The sequence below is a fragment of the Xiphophorus maculatus genome, chromosome 15 (genome assembly GCF_002775205.1).
Source record: "Xiphophorus maculatus strain JP 163 A chromosome 15, X_maculatus-5.0-male, whole genome shotgun sequence".
Taxonomy (NCBI): Eukaryota; Metazoa; Chordata; class Actinopteri; order Cyprinodontiformes; family Poeciliidae; genus Xiphophorus; species Xiphophorus maculatus.
In genome coordinates, this window is record NC_036457.1 from 12257305 (window position 1) to 12268346 (window position 11042).

The following is an 11042-nucleotide window of genomic DNA, read 5'->3' on the forward strand; positions in this document are numbered from 1 at the left end:
GCTCTCTCTGCTTTACAGTTCTTTGCAAGAGAGTTTGCTCTGACTTATCGGCTCTCCTGTCCTTATGCACTAAAGGTCTGGCTGATGATGGCTGAATAGCTCTGGCTCATGTTTCAAAGGCCTTTACATTTGACAGATTTATATTCCAGCCTTAAGCCAACACATATAGCAATCGGCCTGTTTCAAGTCGTTCTCCTCTGGGGATTGTACAGTGATTGCGCATAGTCCATAAAACATACAGAGGTCTCAAGTTTGGCTGAAACCTGAAGTTAACAATCCTGGAAAGAAAACCTAACAGTGTTACAAATCTTTTTTTTTTTCCAATAGGTTTTTCTACACTGTCCCTGGCAGATCAAATGAGTCTTCTGCAGAGCGCCTGGATGGAGATCCTGGTGCTGAGCATTGTGTTTCGTTCGCTGCCCTGCGAGGACGAGATTGTATATGCAGAGGACTATGTGGTAGATGAGGAGCAGGCGAGGATCTCAGGCCTGCTGGATCTTCACGTCGCCATCCTGCCGCTGGTGCGACGCTACAAGAAACTGCGCATGGAGAAGGAGGAGTTTGTCACGCTCAAAGCTATCGCGCTCGCCAACTCTGGTAAGATTCAATCTTTCTAGCCCTAAAGGGAATTATTTTTGCAAAATTAATTATAGAGAAATGTGATTAGGTTTTTTAAGGAGTATGAAATCACACAACACTGCAAAACAACCAAAGAAAAAACATATAAGTGCATTTTATAAGACAGACAAAATAAAATAGTAAACAATCAAACAAAAAAGTTGCACTCTGCTCATCTATTGGTACCAATGCTAATTGTTTGCCACTGGTTGAAAAGTAGACCTAAAAAAGTTTTTTTTTAATTTTAAAAACAACTTTTATGGAGTTATTTGTATTTTTTTTTTTTGGTATGTTTTTTTTTCATCTGTATTTTAAACTGTTTCATAATAGTTTGCTAAATCTTTTGTTTCTCTTGCTGAATCTCTTCATGTCAGGGGTGCTAGACTTTGCTCTAAGCTGAAAATGAAATGACTTCAAAGAAGATTTTTTGCCACATAAGCTTATTTTAGCATTAAGACATATACATTCAAATTTGTGACTACAACATTTAAAAATTGTTGAAACGTTCAATGGGTATTATTCATTTTACAAGGGTTTGTCCATGACAAGAATTGGCCACAAAATCTAAGCCTGGAAAAGAATTAAATTCAAATAAAATAAAATTGTAGAAACTCTGGAACTTAAACTATTTGAGTTCATACAATTCTTTGTTCATCTTTACATTAGAGGTCCCAAATCCACACACCAGATCTAAAATAAATTAAAAAAGTTAGCATTTAAGTAAACAAAGAATTTCAGCAGCAGAAAAAATGTCAAGTGCTGATGTATATCTTGTGAAGCCATCAGTTTCAGGATAACGGCTCCATGATAAGAGTAAAGGTCAGAGTTTTTTTTTCATTTATCGCAAGTGTGCATGTGGAGCTTCATGTTAATTTGTGCGCAGATACATGTGTGCGTGACTGTCGCTGTGCTCTCATTCCCTCCATCTCCATCGCAGTGGCTGCCAGCGCGGCTCTGCCGAGGGAGATATATTTAGCATTTCATTAGAAAAACAGGGGCTGTCAATAAAATGTGTTAAGTGAAGTGGAATGAGCGTCGGGGAGCGACGGGCCTCGTTTGTTCCAATGTGAAGATGCTGCGCCCGTATCGACAGTTTGCTTTTCATGAGGCTGGGCCTGTCCCCCACTAATCAATGACTGTTAGGAGTCTTTTCTCCTGCCTGACTGAAAAATGAAAAAAGATGCTGAGCCCAGAGCTTTGCTCATCTGATTGCAAACACTCCACAGGAGCAAAAGAGGGGGTGGAAAGGCAGGGATTGGAAATGTAAGGGAGAAGTGTGGGAGAGGAAAGGCCTGGGGTTGAGCGGGAGGCTCAGCGAGGGCAATAGGGCAACTTTGGCTCGTTTGAACAAAGTCCCGCGGAGCTTCGGCTTCACTGGTCCGGAGGGTGTGACAGCTGTGGAAATTCATGGCCATTGATTTTGTAATTAGCAAAGTATCGACGAGATTGATGCCAGGCTGCTGACAGATTACACGGAAATTGTTTCTTCAAAGTTAGTTTTGCATGCCGGCCTGTACCGCCTTAAATAACTCCACATATAAACACATTTGAACACATTTTCAGTAGCTTCACACACACACATCTTACCATGCTGCCAAATCAGGATCAGATCAGTGTTAACATGAAGGTTTCAAACAAAGACTGCTGGAACACATGTGCGGTCCACATAGCCTAGTTAATTTCCCAAGATAGAAATGCAATTTACACAGAAGGCGACTGGTAAAAGAGACTTAATCAGTCAGTTAGGAACATAATTAGCCTTGTACTTTCCCTTTTTTCTTCCTCATTTACATGTTTATACACGGTCTTAACTTCACTCCCTAAATTCATGACACATAGCTGATCCAATTCCCTCACTCTTCATCTAGCAGACATGCTTTTGGGATGATATAACACTGAGGAAAAGTACTTTTTCTGTTTATGGATAGGCAAGCAGACTAGAGCGACATACTACGCTTGTCTACTAAAACCCTGCGTCACCTCGTCCTTTTTAAGGACGACTATGCTTTTTTTTTATTCCATCGTCTAAAGTTATACATAGAGAAGAATTTTAAAAAAAGTCTCAACTGGTTTTATCTTAGAGCCTATATATAAGGGGGCCAACTGCTCTTTCTTATGGAAATGAAGGCCATCTGCCACCATCATTCAGATGAACGATATCCTTGTAATGCAGCCATCTGAATTCATTAGCAAAATGGGGGGATGTACACCGTACTCCGTGCTACCAAAAAGAAATGAATCTTTCTCCTTTACCACTGTATATTTATTCCGACCTGCGGTGCACGTCTCTCTCCCCTGAGCCTCGGCCACGCACAGGCATTTATTTAAGGAGCATCATTAACTACTAACAAGAGAAAAGCTCTCTCCAAAATTGCATGTCTGCATTTACAAGCTGTGGAATGTAAAACCAGCTGCAAAACAGGTAAGTGCAGCTGCATATTTGTGTCGCATTGCACACACAAAAATATACTTTATTGTTACTGAATGAATTTTTAAATAGCTTTGTAGCAATGAGGGGCTACGCTAATTTATATTAATGTATCAAAATCTGATCAGTCTCAATCTCTTTCCTAATTAGGGAGCAGATTTGTCATATATTTTGAAGAAGAAAGGAATAGGTTTTGTATATTTATTGAAATTTTATTCAGCTTAGAGCTACATATTATTAATATTCACACAAGGTTTATTTCCTAATGATTGGTTAAGTAAAAAGAAACACAAAAGGAAACAAGGTTCGACAGACACTAAGTAATTTTAAAGACTGTTACAGAGTAAAGAGGAAAGAAATTGGAATAGGAAATACACTCTCAAATTATTGTCTAAGTTAATTAAAAGCCTAAATTGTATTGCAAAAGTCTACTGTTATCTCTGTGTATAAAGAGGATTTTTAAAAGTAACTTTGCTTTTACACCTAGAAGTATTTTTCTGAGGAGAATGGAGAATCCCAAAGAATGTTGGGATTTCCTTTGACAGAACCAGAATACGAGAGAGCACAAGAGTTAGCACTATAGGAAAAGTGAATAACTTTGGGTAGGAAGAGGCCGTTTACTTCCCCTGAAACAACAAGTGTTTCTGCCTCCTACTGGCACCTAACTCTCTCTCCCAAGGCTGCAAAGAGATTACTGTTTTTGGCGGGGAGTTGCCCTGGTTTGTTGTATGATTTGATTATTCCGCACTTTGGATTTGAAACCAAAAGAATATCAAATGCAAATTAACTGCCTAAGCTGAATCCTGTCTCTTCAGTTAAAGGATAATCAAACAATAATTTGAAGGAGACTTTGAAATATTTTTAGACATTCAAATAGCTTTTAATCTAAGCAGCATAGTAAGGTCTTAAAATAATTTATATCTGGAAGATTATATGATGCAATTTATAGAGAAGATGTTATTTTGACCAGATTTGAAGTCATTGCAAAATCTGAGTCCAGCACAGTGTGATCAAGTAATTTAATATGTGTGAAAGGTTAAAGTTGGTGTGTTTGTGTACACAACAGCTTTAAAATATGACAAAACCTGAGTACTATATTATAAAATTACGTTTAAGGTTTTTCTGGTTACAGAACTGTAATAAAACTTTAATGTTGCATATTTCAACAAATTAAACCCCCCAAATATTCTGCTGCTCTAAATGTTCTAATGAAGTTTAGTCTCTTCTCCACATCACATATACCTCTTTCTTCATCTTTTCTCTCCATGCCCCTCCTCTTGCTCCAGACTCCATGCACATAGAGAGCATCGAAGCTGTCCAAAGGCTCCAAGACTCTCTGCATGAGGCTCTGCAGGACTACGAGGGATCCCAGCACCCAGAGGACCCCCGACGTGCAGGCAAGCTGCTGATGACCCTGCCTCTGCTCCGTCAAACCGCCACAAAGGCTGTTCAGCACTTCTACAGCATTAAAATGCAGGGCAAAGTTCCCATGCACAAACTATTCCTCGAGATGTTGGAGGCCAAGGCTTGACACCTGGAACAGCTGCATCATTCAGTCAGAGACGAGCAACGGCCCAAGAGAAATAAAGGTGGAGTGCCAATTAACAGCCAAAGGATGACACTTGGGCTCTGAAGTCATTTTACTTATTAAAATAATAGCAAAAATTGAAAAAGGAAAAAAAAGAGACTTGGAATAGTTTTAAAAAGGGTGACTATAAATTTGACACAAGTGGGATGACAATAATGTATATAGAGGTGTACAGAAATCAGGCAACTGCGGTCTTGTTATAACCAGAGACCCATTGCTCTATATCACTTGAGTCTTCTGTGAATTTGTTTCTTATTTTGTTTTAACCTCAAAATAAAAAAGTGACAGTATAAAGAACTGTACAGCAACGTAGCCATATTTTGTGTTCCAGTTTCTCCTCTTTTCTTATCTCACTTGTTCCAGCAATTGACTCTAACTGGTCTTCATTTACAAGTATTGTAAATTTTGGGAAGCCTCACTGGGTGGAAGGGAGAATTGTTTAAGATCCTTTCTGAAGTTATCATCAAAGATGGTAATTTCCACGTAATTACCTCATACTTGCTTCATTGTCTTGATATTTTAATCTGATTGGTTGGTCAAATGACAGAGGTCAGTCAGCTATCATTTCTAACTAAATGTGTGTCTGAATTGTTCACTCGTTCAAATTACTATCCACTTCAGAGACAGTCCAACATTTACCAACAAGTTTTAAATGTTCAAACTGGAATTTCATCCTCTTTGTATTGTTGTGGAAATTTGTAACATGCAACAGGCGTATGTACAGTTTAACACTAAATTCTTCACTAAATTGACGTTAGTGCACTGCACCCTGAGTTGACAGATCATGCTTATTACTCTTCAAAATGCCAATATTAGCATTCTAATTTACAGGGAATATAAAATTCCCTGTAAAATGCGTTAAAATTCAGAAATTTTGAAGGATTTTCCGAATTTAGATCAGTGCATTGATCAGTGCACACAAGTTTGTGGATATGAGAGATTAAAAATAGATTACAAATTCCACAATACACACTGTATTCTCATAATCACTAGTTAACACCACAAAATTAGTGACAGAACGAGTGAACTTTTCATTCGCAGCTGAAATGTTTGCACTTATGATTAATGTGACAAAATGAGTACTAACACAAGCTGGCTATTGTTTAGTGATTTTTAGGAAACTGCACTTCTTCCCCATTCTTTTTGTGCTGACACTGGAAACTAAACATGCTGTGAAACCAACTCAACAATGATAAGCTATATCTTGTACTGATGAAAGTGTTGTTGTTTTTTTTTCCCTAAAATTATGTAATTATCAACCGATACAACAGGAGGGTCATGCTATAAATACCAACTTTGTGAGGACTTTAGGTGCTTGTTTGATGCTATGCTAGTTTTTAAGGCTTTTAATTGTAATTGACACCATTTATTTATAGAAGTTTTGTATTTTTAGTTCCATCTGTATTTGTTTAACTCAGAAACTTGGTGTCACTGATATTGATTTTGCCTTGAAGCTCTTTAGCCGTCATCTGACGAGGCTAATATTTTGCAGAAGCTATCAGAGAAGCTACCAAACATCAAGATGGCAAACTTATCACAGTTGGTCTTCTGTGCAAGTAATTGTTTTACTTCAATACTTTTGATTCATTGAGGTTAAAGTGCATTCTCACTCGAACTCCTATTAATCTGAATCGTTTTTTAGCTTGGGTAATATGGCGAATTCAAGGAAAGTCACATTTTGTTTAGTAAATCCTGGAATTAGCATCCAAGTAAAACATTCAGCGGCTAGAGTTTTTGACTTTTCTGGGGTTTTTACTGATTGTTTTGTTTGGGTTTGGTTTTTTTTGTTGTTGTTTTTTTCTCAATTTTAACCCAACCAGTGGTGTTGGGGGTTTTATTTAGCTTATAATGTCTTCCTTGAATCCCAACGGAAATCAGACTGCTCATGAAATTCTTGCAGATTCATAACTAAATAAGAATAGATTATCAGCAGTACTAATACTTGATATCCTACTTTTTGGTTGAAGGGATATTTAACAACCAAAGTAATTTTTGGATTATTGTTACTATATGAGACTTATTTTCTCTCCAAATGTGGATCACAGGGTAAAATGTTGAAGCTCAGCTTAAACTTTGAAGAGACTTACAGTTTCTTGTAATTTTTTAAGTCACATCTAAGTTTGAATATTTTTCATCATTTTGGATAACACAAGATAGGGTACCTTATTGCATCTGTAACGATGTAGTGTGCGTCATTACAGCTCACTGACATTTAGCATATTTGTTTTTTTAATGGCGGTGCTAAACATTCAGAAGCAACACTTAAATTGAAACATGAGTATAATCCACAATTAATCATAGGTTTTAAGAGCGCAGGATCTGCCAGATGCAAACTAGTTACCAAAGGATACTGTTCATTTTGCTTCTTCACCAGTTTTACAGTTTTGGTGTTTTCATATATGACTTGTTTGGATATGAAAATAAAATACCTTCTACCTACTGAATAGTGGATGCTTTGGATAAACGTAGAAAATAAAGGATTCAAAGTAATTTTGCATAAACTATAAACAAATTTGGAGTGACTCCAATAAATTAAGATGGGGATCATAGTTATGAGACTTTAATCATTAGATAAAGTTAGATTGAATTGGAAGAGATTAAAATGAATAAAAAATAAATTAATTTTAAGTCAACATAAAATAAATAAATTACATTTAACTGTTCTTTGTGATTTACGATATGTCTATTTTTATTTCAACTTTCTTTATGTCCCAAATTCATCTACGTAACATTCAACTACTTAACTACAAAGAGAAATGAAATTATATGCATTGGTTACATACATGGAGCGAAATGATAAGATTACAGGTAGGGAGTGTAAGTAGGGTGAAAGGAAATGGTAAAAAGTTGTTAAAAATGGGAATATGAACTGGTGAAGGGGCAAACTGACATGAGTTGACTCTAAATTATTTAAAGACATTACCAAGCATATCATAATATTGCCTCAGTTGGTGACATATTTCTTACAGTTTTGTTCATCTAAGCAGGTAAGAAGGAACATTTAATAAATATGTGTCAATAATAAGAGGACAGGTTACTCAGCAGCTTTTAGGGATTTAGTGAGAAAATATAAATTCCACACGAAGGCTGTGGTGTCTTTAAAAAGTCAAGTGCCATTAGCTTCGCCCAAAAGCGATGGAAGCATACGCAACTAGAAACTCTGAGGCTCTACCAGAGAGATGATATTAATTAACTAGAGTATAATGCATAGATTATTTTAACCGTGCGTTGATGAGAATAGTTTCCATGGTGCATCTCCCCAATTGTTAACCAGCTTATCCATCCCCAAGTGAAACAAGGGATTTATTACCTCTGATTAGTATCAAACCAAAGCAGAAACACTCACACAACTGCGTTTATGAAATGATGAGCTGTTTTTACATAAATATGTTATTCACAACATAATAATCATGGGTATAGTTCAGTTCTGTTGTGTTCATTTACTCTAAGTTCGTGATAGTGAAGAAGGCGCATCCATCCATCCATTTTCGAACACCCTTGTTCCTAGTGGGGTTGCGAGGGTTGCTGGTGCCTATGTCCAGCTAACGTTCCGGGCGAGAGGCGGGGTTCACCCAGGACAGGTCGCCAGTCTGTCGCAGAAGAAGGCACACATCTTTTTTAACATAAGAGAAAGACTGAAGTGTAATTAGGACATGAGAATATAGTTATTTTTCTTTTTAATGCTAGCAGCATAAATTACACCCCCAGTTCCTGTTGTTTTTGTTGTAAGGAGAACCTTTAAACCTGTTGTGACTTAACTGACAGAAAAAAGGTCATTTTAAATTCTCCCCACTCACAAGTTAATGTAATAAAAAAAAATTTTAAAATGCCTAATTTATGTTCAGACATCTAAAACGGTTCTACAATATCCAATTAATTCTAATTGTGTCCTAAGCTGAAATTCTCAAAAGAAATGGAGCAATTAAATTTCTGCTTTGGCTCTACTCTGGGGACGAGAGGCGTTTTATTTTAGCTGATGGTGGAGAGGCTTTTTCATCTAAGTCTCTACAAAAGGCGATTTCATGAGTATCTGTAATAGTTTCCTAACAGAGCAGCAGCGATCACTGGGCTATGCAAGGCAGTACGGCCACCTGTGTTCCTTATGTTTGGAGCATCCGACTGACTTGTAGTTGTGCTTTGTTTACAACTTGAACATACTGTATACCTGCATCGTGCAATTCACTGTATTATACTGTATCTGCTGTGCATTGATGTGACTATGATCACGTGTTAGGTTTGCCACTTTAATGTATTCTCATGGGGACTAGGAACATATTTACAGCCCAGTGTATTATACAAGTCTGTTTCAAGTGAATAATGAACGAGTTCATTGTGTTTGTTTTAAGATGAGATTGTTTTTCTGTATTTTTGTCTCTCGGTTTCTCTGTGTGTTTTGGTTATCAGCAAAGCAGGACGAACAGCGACTAAAGTCGTCTAGACCCTATACCTCAATTCATATTTTGAAAATTACACTGGGCTTGGAAGCGGGCCATGGGATTCTCCTGGGAGTCAGTGGCACAGAAATAAAGTGACATCACCGGCTGGGTATTAAAAAAAATGTAGATGAAGTTACCGCAATTGGTGGTGGGGGAGGAGGCGCACATTCCTCGGAGGAAAGCTACTTATTCGTTGCTCCATTTGCGGACTTACCTCATCTCCATGCACTCTGAGATGACGAGATTTACATAAAACATGGAAGAACCTCCCCGGCCGATCTGTTCCACAGTGTAAAGAGGAACCTGCTAGGTGTGCGCACCACAGACTAGTGATTACCCAAGAGGTTTCTCTCCCTCTTCAAAAGCAATATGTTTGCATTTGTGATATATGAATCAAGTTAAAAGGGAGCTTTGGTTCATTGTAATTACAAACTTTCTTCATGCTTGAAGGGGGGACAGGCTAACTATGTGCACTGTTCTGTGAAGAAAAGAAAATGAAAAAAAAAATGGAAAGAAGCCAAACACAGCTGGGATTCACTGGACAGGACTCTGTGGCATTTTCATGTGTTTTGTTAGTTGTATTTATGCCTACTGTATCCATGTGTAAATAAATGCTTTTGTGGGGGAGTAGGACAGCCAGATTTAACAATGCACTGAATGTACAGTGACAATAAAAAACACAATTTATGAAATCATGGTATGTGATCTTTTCATTTAAAGAATAAGGAAAAACATCAATTCACCTGTGCAGGAAGAATTTCATTTTAAAAATGAGGATCCTCCAGGCACACTCTTTTATCTATTAAAGATGAACATGTTTTTTTTTTTTAATCAAACTGGTCAATTGCTTACATTTTTTATAAGCAACAAAGCCACTGAAAATAACACAAGGAAAGAAATGGATCAGAGATATGTCTGTAATCACAAAGTAGTCTACTCAAATCGGTCCAGAAATCAAGTTATACGTAATCAAGAGAAATGGCACAGAAATAATTACTATCAGCTATCATGTTTGGTTTTTTTTTGGGGGGGGGGTTGTTTTGTCTTTTTTTTGCAAAGGGTCTCACATTTCCCTCAAGCACACTCGGATTAATCCAAGCATTAATGGTGGATATATGAGGGTTAGCTACCCAGGTCCTGCTGGAGGAAAACCTTCCCAAACTCTGACATTTCTAGCTCTGCTCATCTTCTCTGTTCTGGTTTCCAAATAGCAAAGCTTTAGACTCATCTGTTAAAAGAATGATACTCCAGAAGTCATGGTCCTTGTCTACGCTATCTCTATTAGTCTTCTGTCTGTTTTTTCTTATAGAGCAATGATTTCTTTTTTGCACAGCTCCCACTGAATGAAAATTGTCCTTACACGACCTAGCATATCAACTGTAGCAAAAAGCTAATTTAGGTGTGTGATATGTTAGTTGTTTTGTCCTTTTTTTACATTTTGAGTTCTCTCTCAGTGTACATGTGTGGATACTTGGACCTGGGCATGTTGGGAATTATTTAAATTGTCCTTAAAGTGTTTACTATAATCTTAAGGGCAATTTGAAATTCTTTTGGGACCTTTTTAAATTGATTACTGCAGACTCATAAACTGCTGCGGTGTTGACACTCTCCGAGTTCTTACCATAGTTTTTCACTTCAACACTCAGGACCACACCAACTGAATTTCTGAGATTTAAGTATTTGAAACTTTCCCAGAAATGCTGATTAATGTCATCATGTGCTCAATTGCTGCGCAATCTGGGATGATCCTAATTTATTCTTTTCTATAAATTACAAATTGTAATATCCATGTGCCCGAACATGTTAGAAGTGAACATAATCTGTCATAGGTGAGTGTTTTCTGCTGTGTTTACAGGACTTCTAAATATCTAGTGCTGTTGGAACCATGATATTGAAGTGAAAAGAGTGTAGTTTTACAATAAACATTTTAAATTAACCACAGCAGGTGTAATAAATTACCGTAAGACACATA

The 11042-nt window shown here is 37.2% G+C and overlaps 1 protein-coding gene across 1 annotated transcript in view; it reads left to right on the plus strand.

Moving 5' to 3' along the window:
- LOC102223547 (steroid hormone receptor ERR2-like) overlaps positions 1 to 9746 on the plus strand; it is a 55682-nt gene extending 45936 nt beyond the window's left edge. The window contains exons 6-7 of the mRNA XM_005800208.3: positions 328 to 597; positions 4333 to 9746. Of these exons, the coding sequence (XP_005800265.1) occupies positions 328 to 597; positions 4333 to 4577 (515 nt within the window). The 3' untranslated portion in view covers positions 4578 to 9746. The remainder of the gene's footprint in view (positions 1 to 327; positions 598 to 4332) is intronic.
- The last annotated feature ends 1296 nt before the right edge of the window (positions 9747 to 11042 follow it).